The 20,221-nt window shown below is 44.6% G+C and overlaps 2 protein-coding genes across 4 annotated transcripts in view; one reads left to right on the plus strand and one right to left on the minus strand.

Moving 5' to 3' along the window:
- LCMT2 (leucine carboxyl methyltransferase 2) lies at window positions 1-2,548 on the minus strand. The gene has a single exon (XM_075532178.1). It carries the CDS (start codon window positions 2,462-2,464, stop codon window positions 404-406), a length of 2,061 nt encoding a protein of 686 aa, XP_075388293.1. The 5' UTR covers window positions 2,465-2,548; the 3' UTR covers window positions 1-403.
- The window catches only part of MAPDA (N6-Methyl-AMP deaminase), a 23,814-nt gene continuing 5,911 nt past the window's right edge, over window positions 2,319-20,221 (plus strand). Inside the window, exons 1-8 of one of the 3 annotated variants that reach the window (XM_075532183.1) lie at window positions 2,714-2,800; window positions 8,844-8,984; window positions 11,146-11,254; window positions 11,555-11,685; window positions 12,878-12,938; window positions 16,372-16,459; window positions 19,032-19,113; window positions 19,992-20,118. In XM_075532183.1, coding sequence (XP_075388298.1) covers window positions 11,189-11,254; window positions 11,555-11,685; window positions 12,878-12,938; window positions 16,372-16,459; window positions 19,032-19,113; window positions 19,992-20,118 — 555 coding nt within the window. In that variant the 5' untranslated portion in view covers window positions 2,714-2,800; window positions 8,844-8,984; window positions 11,146-11,188. Of the gene's footprint in view, window positions 2,801-8,843; window positions 8,985-11,145; window positions 11,255-11,554; window positions 11,686-12,877; window positions 12,939-16,371; window positions 16,460-19,031; window positions 19,114-19,991; window positions 20,119-20,221 lie in introns of all 3 variants that reach the window. The other 2 variants (XM_075532182.1, XM_075532184.1) reach the window with 2 other exon arrangements.

The following is a 20,221-nucleotide window of genomic DNA, read 5'->3' on the forward strand; positions in this document are numbered from 1 at the left end:
ATTTTTTCAATAAAGTCCTACAATTTGTTGTTGTCGTAGTTGTAGGCTGGGGTAGGAAAATTTTTATTTGGTTTAGGGTAAAGGCCATTTAAACGCAGTGCATGAATACACTTCAATTGGAAAATAGGAGGAAGATCAATATACAGGATATATAAATCAAAAGTCCACCACTTTAGGTCATTGTCTTCAGACAGGGCTTTTTTCTTAACCTTTGTTGCTGCTCATAGTGATTTGAACCAAAATAGACTTGATGACAAGAGCATTTGGGTTTAATTGTTGCTTATGTGTTTAATAAACTCAACTAGCACTCTTTGTAGTGAAAGGGGGGGTGGGGAGGCACTATCGATAGGCAGGGTCAAATGCTTTGTGGAAAATTTTATTGAATAGATTAAAAGTCCAATGCTTACTGCTCAGTGCTCAAGGAAGAAAGATCTAATGTCAATGTATAGGGGTTAAAGTAGGTGCCAAAGGAAAAACAGTTCCCACCACCTCCAAGGAGCAGGAGCTTTGGCTCTTCGGGAAGGAGGATGCTGGTGTGGTTATGGAGCATTAAGGGCCAAGGTACACATGTGGTGTCAATCTGATACTCGGCATTCACACCTGTAGTCAAATCAATAACAGTCACTCCAGGAACTGAGGAAGAATGAATCCAGACCCCTCCAACCAGTAGAAGCTTTCCATTGAGCACATGAGCAGTGTGGGAGTACCTTGGGGTAATAGGAGGCCGAATGTCCACTGATTCCCAACGGAATCCATGAGAAATTGGTTTCAGAAAGACTACAGAACTCAATGGCTCCTCAGAAGCCCCTAAACCCCCAGCCAAAAGGGCTCCCCCTTGCCAAGTGCAGGCACTGTGGGAATGTCTCGCCTCTGGTGTATCCCCATCCACAGAAATCGTGACCCAAGCCATTGTCTCCACATGTAGGAAATGCCAGTCACTTAGTACAGATTCTGTCACGCTTCGACCACCATATACAAACAAGTACTTCTGATTCTGATAGGACACTTCTGTTGTTGAATGCCGCCAACGTGACAAAATGGAATCTTCTTCCGGGCCAGCCTTTGTCACTGTCACTTTCTGGTCCTCAGTGCCATTATCCTCTCTTTTATAAAAACAAAGTCGGAGGATTCCCAAGGCTGGAGTCACTGGAGACAGTCTCCCTCCCAGAACCAGAACTTCAGTGTCTGAAAGTCTTGTCAGGGTGTGATAAAGGCGTCCATCCCACTTGGGTCCAGGCCCCCAACTGCCTATTTGGCTGCTTTTCCACCCAAAGTCACCATATCTCACGAGCAAATGAAACTTGCTCACTCGGCAGTGCTGCCCTTCCTGCTCCCCAAAGCCTCCTGCACTGAGAATCACACTGGGGCTCAGGAGGGTAGAGGCGTGGCCGTATCTCTTAAGGTTAGGGCCCTGGCTGTCACTCATGGTCACCCTGGCAGGGAAGACCCCCGAAGGGGAAGCAGGATCTGCCCAAGGAAACACCTCTGTGGGCGGAAACCCCAGGATTTGGGAAGGGGTAGCTCCCTTAGAAGCTACCAGAATGAAATAGTGCGCACACTTCAGGTGCCACTCCTCAAATTCATCGAACGGTTCCAGGTTTTCGATCCGTTGGCGTTCTTCGGGTGGGAGAAAGCAGCGATAGAATGCATTCATGTCCATCGCCCTGCAAGCTGTCCAGCCAGCTTGAAGGAAGCGGCGCCGCTGGGCCTCCACATCGGGGAAGCTGTCCAGGCCGTGCAGGGGTGAATTCAGTTGCCGAAAGTGCTGCAGCATGAACTGGCCAAAGGCATCGCTGGGCTTCATCTGCTCGTAGATGACGAAAAGGGCACTGGGAAAACGCCTGGCTGCCCAGGCGATGAGCGCGGCGGCACGCTCGGGCTCCAGGTAGGTGAGCACGGCTTCGGCAAGCAGCAGGGTGGGTGAGGCCGCGTCGAGGCCCGTGGCGAGCAGGGCCTCGTCCAGTCGGTGCAGCTGCCGCAGGTCCAGCCCCAGGATGCGGTAGTCCAAACTCTCCAAGACCAGCGCGGACGCGGGGCCCCCCTCCCGGAAAGGCCCCGTTAAGGCGCGCAACTCCGGAGTAGCTCCAATTCGGTCCGCTTTGCCCCGCGCTACCTCGGGGAAATCCACTTCCCAAACGGCCGCCCGCGTCAGCCGACCCGCACTTTTGAGGCGAAAATAGAGAGCGTCGGAGCCGGCCCCGACAGACACGATCTGAGCCGGCGGGGCGCCCGGGAGCGCGCACGTCTGCTCCAGGAAGGCGCGCACGCAGTGGCGCACGGCGCGTGCGCGGACGTAGTAGCCGCGGTGGATCAGCGGGGTACGGCGCGCGCTTCCCGAGACCAGCAAGGCGGCGAAGTCGTCGCGCACGTACCCACGCGCGGCCAGGGAGCGCTTGCTGAGGGCGCTGCTGTCGTTGGTGTTCCGCACGGCCCCCGCTCGTCGCTCGCGACGCCGCGGGCCCATGGCCGGGGGAGACTCCGGAACGACGGTCGGCGGCGGTGGCGAGCTCTCCAGTTCGTACGGTCTCCCCTCGCGGACTCTGTACGGAAAAACCGCCCCTCTTGCTCGACTTCCGTTTCCGGCGGGCAAAGCTGGCGTCACTTCCGGCAAGAGCGCGCGCCGCCGGGCCCAGTTTTCTGTGATTTTACGGGGGCTACGCTTCCCCTCCCGGCGGACAACCTGCTACCGCCTATCGTGGACACGTGGCTGTGTTCGGAGAGCCCGTCACCTTTCTACCAGGGTTTCAACCCGAAAGGAAGGCTTTTCTAAGACCTCAGTTAGTTCACTGGTGAGAAATCTGTAAGTAGTGAGCCTGGGCCCCGACAACCCGACCTTCTTGGACGGCAGTGTCCATATTCAGTGTCTGCGTCAGTACCATGGATGTGGGTGATCATTACGACGCGTTACGTAACGCTCCCGTCTAACAAGAGAGGCCGCAGTTATATCTGAAAACATGCGAGGCCAAGTGCTACTTGATAAGACTAAATGCTTCCTTATCGATAATTATTGAGGTTCTGGTGTTCCCGGCCCTCTGCTGGCCGGCTCTTGAATCAGCCACTCAGCTCCGTTTCTCTAGAAAATAAAACACCCCTCCGTTTGGACATTTTTGAGATTCTACAGTAGTGTTGAATAGATCCAGGGAAAGGGAAGTGGTGAAGAGAGGTGATTAGACCTCGTGATGTGGTCTGAGCCCGTAGTTTGTGTGTGTGTTTTTAAAGAATCCAAGAAGTCAGGGTTAAAGAAAACATCCTAGGAAACTGGATCTAGGAGATTTATTAGTAACTGACTGGCTGTAGGGACTGAACTAGAGAAGGAAGTCAGGATGAGTAACTGAAAGCAGTGTGGGAGTCCCACCAATTTGAATACTGGCGCTCAAGGAAACGGTTGGGTGAGGAGGAAAGTTTGGTTGTTCAGAGAGTCTTGTAGATTTGACAGTTAAGACTGCATTTGTGACCTGAGAGCTCTTGCTGTGGAGCAGTAAGAGCAGAATGCATGTTTCAGGGAACAGAGGGTGAGTTCAAGTAGGCCGCCAGCATCGAGTATGCTTTCAAGAAGTTTAACTCAGAAGAATAAAGAGAAATGCAGAAGAGAGGAGTTTTTGTGTTTCGTTTCCAGGGTAAAAAAAAAAAATCAAATACTGTGCACGTATATTAGAGAATCAGCCAATGAAGAGGGAAAGGTTGAAGGAACAAAAGAGAGGAGATAACTAGTGGAGTGTGCTCCTGGGTACAGATTAGGCTTTGAGTTAGGAAAATGAAGGCTTTTCTTCTGACTCAGGAGGAAAGAAAGTATGTGGGTAAAGGTAAGTTTACTGTTTGAGAGGGAAGTAGAAGAAACCTATGTCTGCTGGCTTCCTGTTTTCTCTGTAAAGTAGGTAATAGAGTTGTTAGTTCTGTGTGAGAAGGCCTCATCTCTAAAATGAGGAGGGCCTTTGTGAGGTATCCCAGGGTTGTTTGAGGATGGGAGACTGCTTAAGGGGAATGTGTGTGTGTGTGTGTGTGTGTATAACCTTCAAATAGTTCATTTTAAAAAATGGAACTGAAAGATAAGGGAATTTTTTCATGAGTTTTGTGAAGTCCCCTCACATATAGCACTCAATTAAGAGTTTTTAAAATGACAAGCCCATAAATATATAGATAAAACCACTGTAATAATGTGGATTCCAAGTTAGGGCAACCCAATAGGACAGAGTAGACCTACCCTAGAGGATTTCCCAGACTGTAAATTTTTATTTTTTAAAATCATTTTATTGGCGACTCTTACAACTTTTATCGCCATCCGTCCCATCCATCCATTGTGTCAAGCACATTTCTACATATATTGCCATCATTTTCAGAACATTTTCTTTCTACTTGTGCCCTTGATATCAGCTCATTTCCCCCTCTCCCACCCTTCCTCCTTCATGAACCCTAGACAATTTATTTAAAATATTTTCCCCCATGTCTTACACTGACCACTGTCTCCCTTCACCCATTTTTCTGTTGTCCATCCCCCTAGGAAGTGGTTATATGTAGACCATTGTGATCGGTTTCCTCTTTCTCCCCACACCTTCCCTTTCCCCTCCTGGTATCGCTACTCTCATTATCGGTCCTGAGGGGTTTATCTGGCCTGGAGTCCATGTGTGGTGAACTTTTATCTAGTGTACATGTTCTGGTCTAGCCGGATTTGTAAAGTAGAATTGAGGTCATGATTTTGTGTCTGTGTATGTGTGTGTAGGTAGGTAGGGTGTGGGGGGTGGTAGAGGAGTGGGGGAAGCATTGAAGAACTAGAGGGAAGTTGTATGGTTCATTGGTGTTATACTGCACTCTGACTGGCTCATCTCTTGTGACCCTTCTGTAAGGGAGGTCCCATTATCTACAGATGGGTTTTGTGTCTCCACTCCGCATTCCCCTTATTCACATTGACATGATCTTTTGTTTTGGGTCTTTGATGCCTGATCCCATCGACACCTCATGATCACACGGGCTGCTGTGCTTCTTCCATGTGGACTTTTTTGCTTCTCAGCTAGATGGCCAGAGTGTAAATCTTTTAAGTAGCAGACATCCTCCTCTTCCTTCCTTGGAGCAGCTAGTGTGTTTGAATTGCCAGCCTAGTGGCTAGCAGCCCGGTGTTTAATACACAGTGCCATCAGAGACTTAAAGGCTTGTCTTACACAAGCAGCCATCCAAGTGAGGTGTCAGCTAAGTCCATACAGAAGAAGCACATGTGATCCAAGAATTATTAATGAGCCAAGGGGGGATTAGGTCAGGCATTTAATTCTGAGCACCTTTACCAAGGTCTGGATGGCAATGACAGCCCAAAATCCATTCGCAGAGTCCCCACATAGATTAAACTTCCAGTGAATTATTTCTGATCTTTAATCAAGGATGTAGATAATTTTACCCTCAGAAACGTACCTTCCCCAGCCAGCCCTGGGAGGGGCAGTGTCTCTTAGGGGCTTGCCTGGGCTCTCCTTGATAGAGATCGCCATCCTGGGGACAGTAGAGGGGCCACATAGTCATGAGTTATGCCCTGTCAGTGGTGCCCTGCCTGCCTTGGTCAGAACGCTCTGGACCAGTCTTGTAAGCTCATCTCTCTAACATAATGTACCTTTTCCAGTCATGGCCCTGTTCCTGCTCCCGTAACCACACTTGTAATGGTGATGTTTTGATCTGTCACCAATCGTGAATTTGTGGCAGTTCCTTTGTTCCATGTCTTATTTAACTAGTTTCCCCACAGGAATCCTCAGATGCCGTTTTCACCTTGTGCTAGTGGCCACCTTCATCCAGATGAAGTGTCCGTGTCTTTGTGTTGCCTTTGTCCCTTTTAAGAGTTCATGAGTGTATTTGAGGTGGGGCTCTTTTGCACGCCAAACACGAGTAGCAGCATTTTAGGCAAGGATCAGTGTAACACTCGGCGAACACTGTTTATTGTGGTGACCTTAAAAAATTTTCCATAGATTAATTTTGTAGCCAAATAGGTCAATAAACTGACCCACTGAATGAAAAGTTTATTTTTTAAGGATCAGCACAAAGCAGGTTCCTATGAGGCAGTGGTGAAAAATGTCCCAAATGTCCAAATTCTCCAAATTATTGTACTGCTCCGTCATCTCTAACATCAGCTATGGATGTCTTCCTCCCCCAAGTATTCACCCTCCTGCCTTTGGGTTCCATAATACACTGCAGTGCCTCAACAGAAGTCATGAACCATCAAGAAAATGACTCATACTGTTGTGGAGGCTGGCAAAGCCCAATTCTGTAGACGGCAGCTGGAGCCAGCTCCTGGGTAGAGCCGGCTCCTGACTCTCAAGCTTGGAGGGCTTGACGAACCCAAATCAGCAGGCCATATGCTAAGCTGCTGGCTAACGAGGCCAAAGAAGCTGGTGAATCTGTTTGCACGATAGGCTGCTGGTTTAAGAACCGAGGTCAGATGATGAGTCAGGTGCAGGTTCCAGAGCAAGAGAGGGAACTTTGCCAGAGCATTCATTCCTCTAGATCAGCTATAAAGTACAAAATGAGCAGGGCTACATCACTACTTAGCAGCCAGACTGCATTATTCCATAGCTGCCGAATCACTAGGAAGCATGGCCAGCCAAGTAGACATAGAACTCTAACTATCACAGGTGCCATCCATCTTATGTGCATCAGCAGCAAGCCATCTCCGCAGTGGCCACGGGCACCTTACTTGCATAGCCCCACCAGTCCTCCTTGAGGGACAAAGAATGTGACTAGCTTGTAGCTGAAGGCTATATATTAAGCAATTCACTGCACTGCAGGTGACCCATTGGCTCTTCTAGCTTAAAGGGTTAATTTACCCCTCACAAACATTTTACCAATCCCAAACTGTCATTAACTAGTCGCCATTCAGTAGGGAGGGCAAAGGAGTCGTCAGGGTGAAGTTATTCAAGTATGAACCCCTCAAGTAGGTTGCAAGTAACCATCTGATCCGGTCAGATTCTCCACAGATTGTCTCAGCTTCACCTTCTCTGGTGTCTAATAAAACTTAACAACAAGTAGTCCCTTCAGTATAGCAAACCCTTTATGGGACTGTAGATTTGGCCACTATACTCCCGTCAACTGGTACCTCCCCTTTGGGTCACTCTCATTTTTTCCCCAACAGTTTCATTAAATAGTTCAACCATTCATATTACAGGAAATTGTCCAATCACCCCCCACATCAATTTTAGAGCATTTCCCCTCCCCCATGGTTAAATCACCTTTAAGATGATTTATACAATCACAGTCTGTTCTAGTGCTCCCTCCCCACTCCCGTCTTCATTAGTTATTCCCGAAATCCCCTTTCCCTCCTGATCTCTCTCTCTCTCTCTCTCTTTCTCTCTCTCTCTCTCTCTCTCTCTCTCTCTCTCTCTCTCTCTCTCTCACACACACACACACACACACACACACACACACGTATTCCCTATAACCCCTTGTATTCCTTATTACCATTATGCATCCACTCTTCCTGTGCTTCACAGTTGGGAGACCCAATAGAAAACACATTGCGCTAAGGTTACCACCGTACTGGTAAAACATAATAGTACACACCCCAAAAATACTAATAATGTGTAAGACGGAAAAGACCCCCAACAATAATCAAAAAGCCAGGGAAGACATTTCTGTCGTGGAACAGAAATATTTGCACCCAGAACATATTCAGGTCGTGTCTATGGGGTGGTCAGCTGGCCCAGTATCCTGTTCAATCCAGCATCATCAAGATGACAGTGGTCTCTACCTGATAGTAAGGCTGATCAAGACTCTTGCCTGTGGCTAGAGCAGATCTGCCAGTGTCTCAGTCTCACCAGATACTCTGCAGATGGCTTTGGGTCTCTCACCGACCCCCATAGCCATTCACAAATTGGGTGTTCCTAATTTTTACTCTGATGTTTGTTTCTTCACCATATTCAAGTTTTGTAATTGTCATCCTTGGATCGCGCAAGTATGTGTGCTGCTTTTGTGTGAACTTATTTGAATCTTCATTTAGATGGCTGCTTGTTGAAACAAGCCCGTAAGACCCCAGACACTATTCCGATTGATAGCCAGGCACCATACGCTTCCTTCACCACACTTCGCTGTAGCACCACCTGTATCTTTAGTGATCATTTCATGAAGGTGTCACGCAGGGCCATGAGGTAAGAACTGGTTGTTCTTAAGTTGGGGCTAGGATTTCGTGTGAACCCATTCCTGGGTCTGTGTCTTTATTTTATTTATTTGTTTTAATTAATTTGCTGTAATTTGGGAGCCAGTACATGTGCCATATTGTTCCATAGTTGAATCGTGTCGGTTCACTCTTAGACTTAGAGCTTCTGCATTTGTTGTTATAATCACAGTGAGCCCTGTTGGCAATCATTACAGATAACTCATAATAGTATAAGCATCTTCCCCCACTTCTCTTCCCTGGGTCCACCAAGAAAAGAAAACTTACAGTGAAGATACTCTCTTGCCCCCCTCATTTTGATCTACTTTATCTCCTCCCATTTTTTGTTTGATGTTTAAATCGCCCATGTTTAACAAACCAGTACTCTGAAGACAGGCGTGTTCTTTGGTGTGAAGAATCTTCTGTCCAGGGCTCACCATCAAATTGCAGCAGTTTACATCAGCATATGGTGTCAAACATCTTTCTCTTCAATTGGCCAGGTTCTGGGCAGCTCATTCCTAGCCATCCAAGCTAGGTCCATGGGTACCAGCTATAGATGTGGAAATTCACACAACTCCTTGTATTACAGACCAGCCAGTCCCTTCTCCCTTTCTCTCATCCCAAACCCCTGTGGGTTAGGCCGGTGGGTGCCAGTGGAGCATGTCCAAACTCAGTTTGTCTTTTCATTGGTGCACCTTATCTACTTTTCCTCTTCTCGTTGCCCCAGTGCCACTTCAAGCAAACAAACAAACAAACATACCAGCTTTCTACTCGCCAGCTCCTTTTAACTTCTAGTCCTGGGAGCAAGTTCTTCTGATGGACACTGGCTCTTCCTGAATCAATGCAGCCAACAGCAAACTGCTTGAAGGTACTGGGTGGGCTACACTTTCCTACCTAAACTTCTAGTGTTTGATTGTATGTGTGGGAGTCCTAAAGACTATGGCTAAAAGGACCATAATAAATATCTCACTGCAGAGCCCCACTCCTAGTTAACAGGTCAGTCTGGAAGGTGATTTGAGTTTGACACAACAAATTCAAGTTCCTAGTGTTAGATCAAAAATACTATGGAAAGAAACCTGGACATCTGTCAGTTTTATTGTAGACCTGCTATGTGATAGGAGTGTTTTTTAAGGTTTTCATTCTTTTGTCTAAATATAAAAGTTCTTCCTCCTAGTCCTTAATAATAAAACCATTTCTCAAGCCTGTTTCTGCTATTAGAAAAGTTTTTTAAAAATGTAATCAAGTGTTAATTTCCTGTTAGGCAGGAGGAGAGGTGAGGAACAAATGCTTGTTGTAAAATATTTAAATTACAGGGACATACAGGAGCAGCCCTGGTGGCGTAGTGGTTATGCATCGGACTGCTAACTGAAAGGTCAGCAGTTCAAAACCCCCAGCTGCTCCTTGGGAGAAAGACAAGGGTTTTTTACGCCTGTAAAGAGTTTAACAGTCTCAGAAACACACAGGGGCAGTTCGACTCTGTCCTAGTGGGTCGCTAGGAGTCAGAATCAACTCATTTGGTGGTGGGGTTTGAGTTTGGGGTTGATCTTTATGGAAGCAGTGTGCCAAGGCGCGCTCTCAGAATGGGTTCGGATTGCCCATCTTTTGCTGAGCACTTAATCATTGTGCATCCAGGGCTCCTTATTTCAGGTATAAAGATGAAAATAAACAGGTGGGTAGGGGGGTGTATAAGTAAATGTCATCTTTTAAATAGGTAGTGCAGATTATTTTTTGAAAGTGATGTTATAAATCTTTCCATACCGTCCTAGTCAAGATACTCAGTTAGATAGACAATTAACCTACCAACACGCTAAGCCCACGCCTTAGAACTGATTCCGAGTCCCAGCAGCCTGCAGGCCAAAGTAGGACCTCCTCTTAGGGTTTCCACGGCTGAGGCAGGTAGCAGCTCTTCACTGGGGACAGATTGTTTGGGGAGCATTAAAGACACTATGTTAAAAATGCTCACCACATGTCTGGTGGGCTCTGCTATTCTTAGCAACATCGTCATCCATGCAAAGACACCAAAGGGTCAAAGTGGCCGCCTTGACATGCGCTACATTTCATGTGGACGTTACCTGAGCCCTCGCTTCAGAGGGACGGAATGTGCCGGCCACTGTGCTGCGTGTGCTAGCCACTGGGGTGCTTGGGATGCAGACTAAGCCACCCCTGTCCTGAAGACACGTGTAGTCTATGGAGGGAAAACTTATTTTCAGTTATTGAGTTACAGTGTGACAAACACTGACATAGAGGAGTCATTGGTTCATATGTAGAGAGACATGAGAGACATTTAAAATGATCTGCATGTTTTCAGCTACTCTTCATTTTATCAAATGAGGAAAGTGACTAAGGCCACGCAGCTATTTACACAGCAGAACTAGTAAGAGGATGAACACAAGTCCACCTGACTCAACTTAGCATCCTTATAAATAATATGTTCTCCTGTGTACTTTTACATGTTTTAGTTGATTAAAAAATAAATAAAATTGTCATCCTAAATTAGCTTGATAGAATTTCTAGTTTTGGAGTGGGAATCTCTGTTGTCGAAAGTGCCAGTAGGGAATACATCCATCCTACTCTTAACCAGCATGAGACACTCTTCTGTTTTCAGGGTATATTGCTTGCTGAATATTTTTCTACTTGAGACACCCTGCAGTTAGCTCTGGGGAGGCTTTGCAAGCGAACACTTACAGGGGTTCACTACATGGATTTAATAAATAAATTAGAAAAATATTTTTCATCATTCTTACGTCAGTATCTGAAATTATCCAAAATTACCAAGCTAGCTGCAGCTGAACCCAGAGCTCTGCCTGCTGTTCCCACTGCCGTGTAGTCAGTTCCGACTCGTGACCCAGTCACAGGAGAGTTTATAACTGCCCCTGTGGGCCTCCAACACTCACTCTGTGAGATTAGAAAACCTTGCCTCTCTCCTGCTGAGCACCTACAGTGGCCTCAAAATGTGTGAAAGAACAGCAATCAGAAGGAAATTCAGAATCACAAGCCTTGTTGACTGCAGTAGACTGCATTGTCCACAGAACAAGGCGGTGTAGAGACGGGCCTCTGTTTCCCACGGAAATCATGGTGGAGGCGGAAGAACAGCAACAAGCATGGAAGAAGAACTTCTACTTGGAATTACCCAAAGTGGTAAGGATTCATGAGTGGTTGCTAATTATAATGACTCTTGTGTTGTTTCTTTTTCTGAAGCAAAAGTCACTTAAGGAATTTGTGCTTTGTAAACCAGGAGTTTAAATTTGGAGTAAGAACTTTTAAGTTTAGAATATACTTTAAAATTTTTCAATTTATAATTAAAACTTTAGAGGAAAACTTCAAAGATGTATAACAGCCTAATAGGCTCCTTGCTTCATATAAGCTACAAACATACCTGGTACAGTGTTATGAATCAAGGGAATGTTTGATTAATATTCATTGATTGTATTCTCCAAGGAACTTCATGCCCACTTGAATGGATCCATTAGTTCTAAAACCATGAGGAAGTTAATAGCCAAGAAGCCAGATCTGGAAATCCATGATTGGATGACTGTGATTGACAAGGGAAAGAAGAGAACTCTGGAAGAGTAAGTTTGGGGAGTTCATGAACATACTTTTTTTCTATTAGCATTTTGAGATTATAAGTAGTATGTAAAAAATCACATTTTAATAATTAAATAGGTAACCCTCTAGTAAGTAGAATATATTTAACATGTAGTACTTTTTTCTAGTTGTCAGACTGTTGGTAATATTTTTTAAATCATTTGTACAACTCTTATCACAATCCATACATCCATCCATTGTGTCAAGCACATTTGTACATCTGTTGCCATCATCATTCTCAAAACATGTGCTTTCTACTTGAGCCCTTGGTATCAGCTCCTCATTTTTACCCCTCCCTCCCCGGTCCCCCTTCCCCCATGAACTCTTGATAATTTATAAATTATTATTTTGTCATATCTTACACCATCCGATGTTTCCCTTCACTCACTTCTCCGCTGTCCGTCCCCCAGGGAGGAGGTGATATGCAGATCCTTGTAATCGGTTCCCTCTTTCTCCCTCACCTTCCCTCCACCCTCCTGGTATCACCACTCTCACCACTGGTCTTGAGGGGTTCATCTGTCCTGGATTCCCTGTGTTTCTATTTCCTAACTGTGCCAGTGTACATCCTCCAGTCCAGCCACATTTGTAAGGTAGAATTGGGATCATGATAGTGGCGGGGGTGGGGAGGTGTTGGTAATATTTTTAGTGATTTATGCTGTTTGTAAGTTATTAGTATACTAGAAAAATATTTAGACTTGAAAATATAAATTTCTCTATTTCTTTCCATTGTTTCCTGCAGCTGAGAAGGGTAAGGAAAAGTCCCTACTTAATAATATCCATGACATTTTATTTTTAATCATTTGATTATCTTTCCAGATCAGTATAATTTTTGAAGAGCATATTCTGTAAATTTTTCTGTAAATCAGTACCAAACACACTACCATCGAGTCAATTCCCGCTCACAGTGACCCTACACAGGGTTTTCCAAGCTATAAGTCTTCATGGGAGCAGGTAGCCTCGTTTTTCCCCTCAGAGTGGCTGGTGGGTTTGAACCGCTAATCTTGTGGTTGCCAGTGTAACACTTACCCAACAGTGCCACCGGCGCTCCTATCTAAAGGCTTAGTTACTGTTAAGCTAAAAGCTATGAAGTAATTGGACTTAGTGATTTTTTTTTTTCTTCAGGGGTGGATTTTTTTTTATGACTAGGCTGTTTTAAAGTTTTCATTCACGTTGCAGATGTTTCCAGATGTTTCAGCTTATTCATCAGCTTACTACTAACCCTGAAGATATTCTAATGGTGAGACCCGAAGGAATTTTTTGAAAAGTTTTAAAATTAATTCATGTCCTTCTTTCATTGCACTGGATCTTTTCTTTTTATCAATAGTCTGATGAAAAACCTGTTTTGCTTTTTATGACAGCCCTTCTCAAAATGAATGAAAGATAGATTAGTACAAACTGTATTCATTATGAAAGCATGAGGGAAGAAAAAACAACAAACAGAAAGCACCAAGACCAGTATGCATTAAATAGAAGTTAATTTGGAGGAGAAATTTAGCCCTGTGTTCATATTTCTCACAGGTGGGCATGTCCTTGATAAGGCTGCATGTAGATTGTATAGAAGACTTTTGACTGTACTAGGGAGACATTTGTAAACCCGAACTTCGAGCTCATTACATCAAGTTGATTCTGACTCATCGCAACCCTGTAGGACAGTAGAACTGCCCTTGTTGTTTCCATGGCTGTCAGTCTTTGTGGAAACAGAGACCCTCGTCTTTCTCCTGCTGACCTTGCCGTTAGCAGCCCAAGTTGCAGCCTGCTACTTCACCTGGACTCCTTGGGTAGACATTGATGCGTCATTTCAAGAAGTACTTAGGGATTGGGTGGTTAATCAAATTGCTGCAGAGAAATTGTGCCTTCCCTCTGGGGCTGAAGGACTAGCGGGTGCCACTGGGATTTTTCTCTGAAGCTCTATGATACTGGAATCTGACAAAAGACTGGCCTCCTTAACATTGACCTGACCAGGTGTAACTCTGTGAAAATAAAGAGAAGCAAAATCTTAACCAGAGATCTCAGCCACCAGGAAAGAAAGGGCAATGTATGAAGTATAACCTGAGTTTCTGGAGAGCAAACTTAGTGGTCAAGAGAGAATGTTCCTCCTTGCCTGAGATTGATCCTCACGATAAGTTGTCAGTAAATGAGTGCCTCTGGAGAAGAGTTCATCTCAGTTCAGCAGAAGGTGACTGCGTGCCTGCTCCATTCTGGGCTGAAGAGCAGGAGATTGAAAGGGCGATGAGCAAAGTTCCTGCCCCTGAAGAATTTACAGTCTGACTGGAGATACAGGCCCACAATCGGATAAATCCAACACAGCACAGTAAGTTCTGTAGAAGAGGCATGCACAGGAATGTCTAAGACCCAAAGCAGCGTTCTGTAATCAACTACCGAACCGATACGGGGGTGGGTCAGAAAGTATTGCTACTGGGAATTCTAGTTCATATATGCACAGATTTATTCCAAACAAATAGTATTTACACACGACTCTGTGATTAAATGTCTATGGACAAGGTCTGTCAGCAATACCCTTGCTGTAGTCTTATTAGGGTCCCTTCAAAAGAAAGGATACTTTTTGTACCGCAGGAAAAATGATTCTGATGTCAGCATTCACATCAAATCTTTAACAAAACTCAGTGGACTTACCCACTCGTTGCAGTTTTACGGCAAGTTTACAGGGATACTGCCCTGTCTAAACCAACAGTTTTCATATGGATCAGGTGTTTTGAGGAAGGTCAGGAAGAGCTCAAAGGTGAATCCAAGGCAGAGGGATTCGCTCCGAAGCTTATGGTGACTGTTTTTCGGATTCCTCGGAAGAATCTTCATAGATTTTTCTCAAAGGACACAGGACATTGCCATGCCTGATTATGAAGAAGTTTTCAGAGGATTGAAAACTACTTTGGTGAGAAAAAGGCCAGGAAATTAGCATCAAGAAATTGTTTTCTGTCACAACCACGCATCTACCTTCTTATTCGTTGAGGCTAGCAAGGGCTGTCCTGGGAGAGTTTTGTTGGGAATCTTACCCCATCCTCCCTACACGCTTGACCTTGCCCCCTCAGACGTGGTTTTGTTCCTCAAACTCAACATTTCAAATGAGTTCCTGGAGGATCTGAAATTATCACTGTGTTAACGTGAATATCAAGGAGCTCAGCATTCTTTGGGAAAGCGTTAGAGACAGAAGTGGATAGACTTGGATGTAGGCTATCATGAGGAACAGCACATCTAGCTTTTTGTATTTTTGTTTGATAAAAGTTTCTAACATTTTTTTTTCTTTGGTGATCCAAATGGGTTTTTATTAAGGAGAGAAGGTGATAGAGAAGAGAAGAGAAAGAGAAGAGAGGAGAAGAGAAAGAGAAAGGGGAGAGAGGGGGAGGGGGAAAGAAAGGATTGAGAGAGAGAGACCACAGCAAAAGAGCAAGTTTCTAACATTTTGTAGGACTAGGAATGTTCACTACTGAGGCTCCGATCTCACTTTTCTGTTGTTTTGCAAAACATGAAATTTCATATTCTGAGATAGCTTAATATACTAAGGGCATGATAATGACATGCTTAATATTTAATTTCTTTCAAAGTTGGTAAAAACAAAGAAACAAAAACACTTTATTAAACTGAGTCATAGAATTAAAATTCTCCAGTTAGTGCTACTGAGATGAACACTCACAGGGGTTCACTACATGTATTCCACACACGTGCGTGCGCACACACACACCAGGAAAACAAAAAACACTGCTTTCGTGTTGCTTCTGACTCTAATGACAGAGCAGAACAGCTCCGTAGATAGTCGGGGCCATGTGTGAGCCTTTACAGAGACAGCCGGCCTAATTTTTTGCCTGTAGAGCGACTGGTGTGTTTGAATTAGTTAATAAAGTCCACACATGAACGATCTGTGGATTATTTATAAGCTAGGAACCAAGGGACTCAAAACTCCAGATCACCTGGGTTGGAAGTGAAGCAAACATTTTCTACTGGCAGAGTGAAAGTTAGACCTTGTTCAGTTAGACCCTGACTGCACAATGCACCAGCCCTGTACCTTTGCTAGGACTGCCCTTGCACTTGAGATTCAGATCAGCATACCAACGATAGGACTAACTAGGGCAGGTTGTCACAGCGTCTCCAACCTGGTACTTTTCTAGATTTTTGTTGCTTTTAGAATTAATAGCAAAGGAGACATTCATTCAGCCTTACATTTTGTTCACCCTAGTCATTAGTTTCAGGGTTGTCAAAATTTCTACTAACTTGGACACATTTTTACAGCTATTTTATCTACTATCTAAAAGGAATTTCCCTATTTGGGGTGGGGAATGAGGTGAGGGGAATGAATTCAATATCAAATATAATAGATTCCGGAATAACTTGGGTAAGAACCTTCCGTCATGACTTGAAATGAAGTACCTCATTTCTCGGCTTTGTAAGTCTGTTGTTTTGAACCTTAGGAAAGAGAGACATGGTTATTAACAGGTGTGGATGATGTGCAGAGTTGAACTTATTGTGGGAATGAGAGGGGGTGAGAAGTGGAGCTCGCTCAGGGGCTCCACCAGAGTTGTGACTAGGCAGGTCTACACGTGGGATACCTGCAACAGCACTTATAAATCACAGCGAAGGCAGTGAAGCTGAAACACTCAGGCCTTGACTGGGGAACCTTAAAGCGGCATCAATATAATGGACATTACCTTTGTTGTCAGGTTACCAAGGATGTTATTAAAGAATTTGCAGCTGATGGTGTCAAGTACCTGGAACTGAGGAGCACACCCAGAAGAGAAAATGCCACAGGTAGACTTGGATTGCTTCTTAACAATGCCCCTTTCCCACGTGCTTTGTTCGTTCGTGTGTGTGCGGGTGGTGAGTAAGAAGGACTTTTACACTGTTGTCTGGTTCTCTGGTTTGCTGAGCACCTTTAGACTCATCAGTCCAAATCACCTCTTTTTGTCTTGGGAATGTGTGTGTGTACGCGCACATGTGTGTGTGTATTTTAATCATTGGGGGCTCATACAACTCATCACCATACATACATCCACGGTGTCAAGCACATTTGCACATCTGTTGCTGTCATCATTCTCAAAACATTCGCTCTCTACTTGAGCCCTTGGTATCAGCTCCTAATTTTGCCCTGCCCTCACCACTCCCCCCTCCCTCATGAACCCTTGATAATTTATAATTATTGTTATTATTTTTGTCAAATCTTACACTGTCCGATGTTTCCCTTCACCCACTTGTCTGTTGTCCACCCCCCAGGGAGGAGGTTATATATAGATCCTTCTAATCGGTTCCCCCTTTCCACCCCACCCTCCCTCTACTCTCCCGGTATTGCCACTCTCACTACTGGTCCTGAAGGGGTCATCTGCACTGGATTCCCTGTGTTTCCAGTTCCTATCTCTACCAGTGTACATCCTCTGGTCTAGCCAGATTTGTAAGGTAGAATTGGGATTATGATAGTGGGGGTGGGTGGGTAGGGAATCACTTAGGAACTAGAGGAAAGTTGTATGTTTCCTTATTGCTACCCTGCACCCTGACTGGCTCATCTCCTCCCCATTAATGAGTGAGTTATGCCTAACTAAAAAAAAAAAAACAGAAAGGTAGGCCAGACATCTGTTAAAGAAGGAAAAGGCCTACAAAAATTCCTTTTGTTCTTTCTTGTTTGTTTTCATGGAGAAAAAAGCACTTGCCCCTTGTAGTTAGCTAGCTCTTGAAGTTCAAGGGGGCTCATGGGATGATGCCACCGAGTGAGCACAGAATGTGTTTTAAAGTAGCTCCTGAATGTAGGTGGTTCTGTCTGTCCTTAGGGACCAGAAGTTTCTTAGGTCAGAAGCAGGCTGTGCTGTGATTAAAGCCTCTCTGGAAATGGCAGGTCTGGAGAAATTGCCTGGGGCCCCTCCTTCCCCGGCAGCCCCAGGAGATCCTGTTAGTGTAATTGTCACTCTTACCTAAAGAAGCCATACCACGTCATCTTGCACCTTGACATACAGAGCCTACTGTACACTGAGGGGTGAGGTTCTGAAGCTGCTGAAAGGAAGTGTTGGGAGGAGGACAGGGAGAGATTTCTTTTGAACTTGTAGCCACAGCCCCAGGGTGTGCTGCTGAGCGTTGTGACCGGCAGGACAATGAGAACGCCAATTAGTAGCAGGTTTGCGCTTTTTAGAGTTAGAAATCCAAAAGGAGAGTGATTGTCTGAGAATGCAGCAATGGGATGGTAAATGAAGCCACTAAAAATATCTGTAAGCGCACTTCAGCCTGACCTAGGGAAGTGCTCAGCATATAGTGGTAGGTGACAGACGAGAGTATGGGGTTCATGAGTGTTTCATCTGTCTAAAGGTTAAGTAGATCTGTGTGTAGGCACATTCTTAGAAAAAAAAAGAAAGTGGTTGGTTTGGGGTGGTAGGACTACAGTTTGTTTTTCTTCTCTGTAATTTTCTATTTTACTAGCAACTTTCCACCAAAAATAAGTATTTTATGTTCAGAAGGATGAAAGTATTTTAGAAGAGGTTGTTTTGGAGGGCATCTTTAAAAAAAAATCACTGGGGATTCTTACAGCTCATAAAATACCATGCATCGGTTGTATCAAACGTATTTCTATATATATTGCCGTCATTTCCAGAACATTTTTAGAGGTCATCGTTCAGTGCTGCCTGGAAGAGGAGGATTTAAGCGCCATGCTAGGAAGAACATCTCTGGTTTCCTAGAAAAGAAATAGTGAATCTGAGCGGGATTGAATTAAAAAAAAGTTCTAAGAGAGGATTTATTTTCTGGAACAGCAGGAAAATATCCTGTGAATAGAGAAAATTTTTCTTAATTAGTGGTGTTGGCAAAGAATGTGGGAAAGGCTGGACTGCCAGAAGAGCAAACAGCTCTGTCTTGGTAGAAATACAGCTAGAATGATCCTTAGGAGCAAGCACAGCAAGACTTCACTTCATGTGCTTTGGACGTGTGTGTTATCAGGAGACCCTTCATTCATGGGCAATGACTCCGTATGTGGTAGAGGGCAACGGAGAAGAAGACCCGGAGGAGGTGGATGGATCGAGTGGCGCCACAGGGAGCTCAGCTGGCGCACTGATGTGGACGGCACAGGAAAGGGCGGGATCTCATTCTGATGTGCTTGGTGTCACCCTTGAGTGGGCGCTAACTCGACAGGACCTGACTTTTCAAAACGTCATTCTGCAATACTTCATTTTCTTTGAAGTTTGTTAGCATTTAATGAAGTGTAGCATAACATGCGTTTATGTCTTTGTGGCAACCTAAATGAAAGTAAATGCTCCTAAAGGGGCGCTGATGCTGAAAGGTGACCTAGCTAATGGCCTCCTCAACATCTGCTTTATGCCGCTGAGCCTCTCCTTACGTCTGTTTCCAGGAATGACGCAAAGGACTTACGTGGAATCGATTCTTGAGGGAATCAGGCAGTCCAAACAAGGAGACTCTGACATTGATGTTCGGTGAGCAGTATGGTGCCAACACTCTCTAGTAACTGCATTTTAAAAGCTAGAATGTGCAGTTTTACTGTTTGGATCACAAGTCCATATCGAATGGATTTTTTTTTAAAGATCAATTTATTGGGGGCTCTTACAGCTCTTATAACAACCCATACATCAGTTGTATCAAGCATATTTGTACATATGTTACCATCATTATTTTCTAAACATATACTTTTTCTTAATATTTTATTAGGGACTCATACAACTCATCACAATCCATACATACATCAATTGTGTCAAGCACATCTGTACATTCTTTGCCCTCATCATTTTCAAAGCATTTGCTCTCCACTTAAGCCCTTTGCATCAAGTCCTCTTTTTTCCCCTTCCTCCCCGCTATACCCTCCCTCATGAGCCCTTGAATATTTATAATATTATTTTGTTATATCTTGCCCTGTCCGACGTCGAATGGATTTTTATAAATCAATCCATGAGCAAAATCTGTCTTCTAATAGAAAAAGAAGCATGTTGTTTATCTAAAGTTGAGAATGCATTTCTGAATTTCTTCAACAAATAAATGGCAAGGAAGGGGAGAGTGGCTATAGATGAAAAGACGTGTAGGAGATCGTTGGCCAACACAACATGTGGACCTAATTTGGTTCTTGAATCAAGAACTGTAAAAGAGAAATAAATGAACAACAAGAGAAAAGAGATCATTGGATATTTGAATACTGACAGGATGTTTGATGCTATCGTAGCGATTTGTGTCTTGTTCCTTCTGGCAAAGTAGAATTCCCTTGCTCAGACTCACCAGGCTGCCCTTTCTCTAGAAAGCTCTACTCCGTGCAGTCTGCCATGCCTTCTCATCTGTTTGTTGTGCCTGCCTTTCTGTACTAAAGGTATCTGTTAGCAATCGACAGAAGAGGTGGGCCTGCAGTAGCTAAGGAGACTGTTAAACTTGCAGAAGAGTTCTTCCTTTCTACGGAGGAGATAGTCCTTGGCCTTGACTTCAGTGGAGACCCAACAGTAAGTTATTTTTTTCTAAATAGTTTTTATTTTTAAAAGGTAGCCTCAATAGGCTAAGGGTAAGCTTGGAGCAGGCTGTGTTCTTCAAAGGGCGCACCCTGCT

Source organism: Tenrec ecaudatus, chromosome 14 (assembly GCF_050624435.1).
Source record: "Tenrec ecaudatus isolate mTenEca1 chromosome 14, mTenEca1.hap1, whole genome shotgun sequence".
NCBI classification, from domain to species: Eukaryota; Metazoa; Chordata; class Mammalia; order Afrosoricida; family Tenrecidae; genus Tenrec; species Tenrec ecaudatus.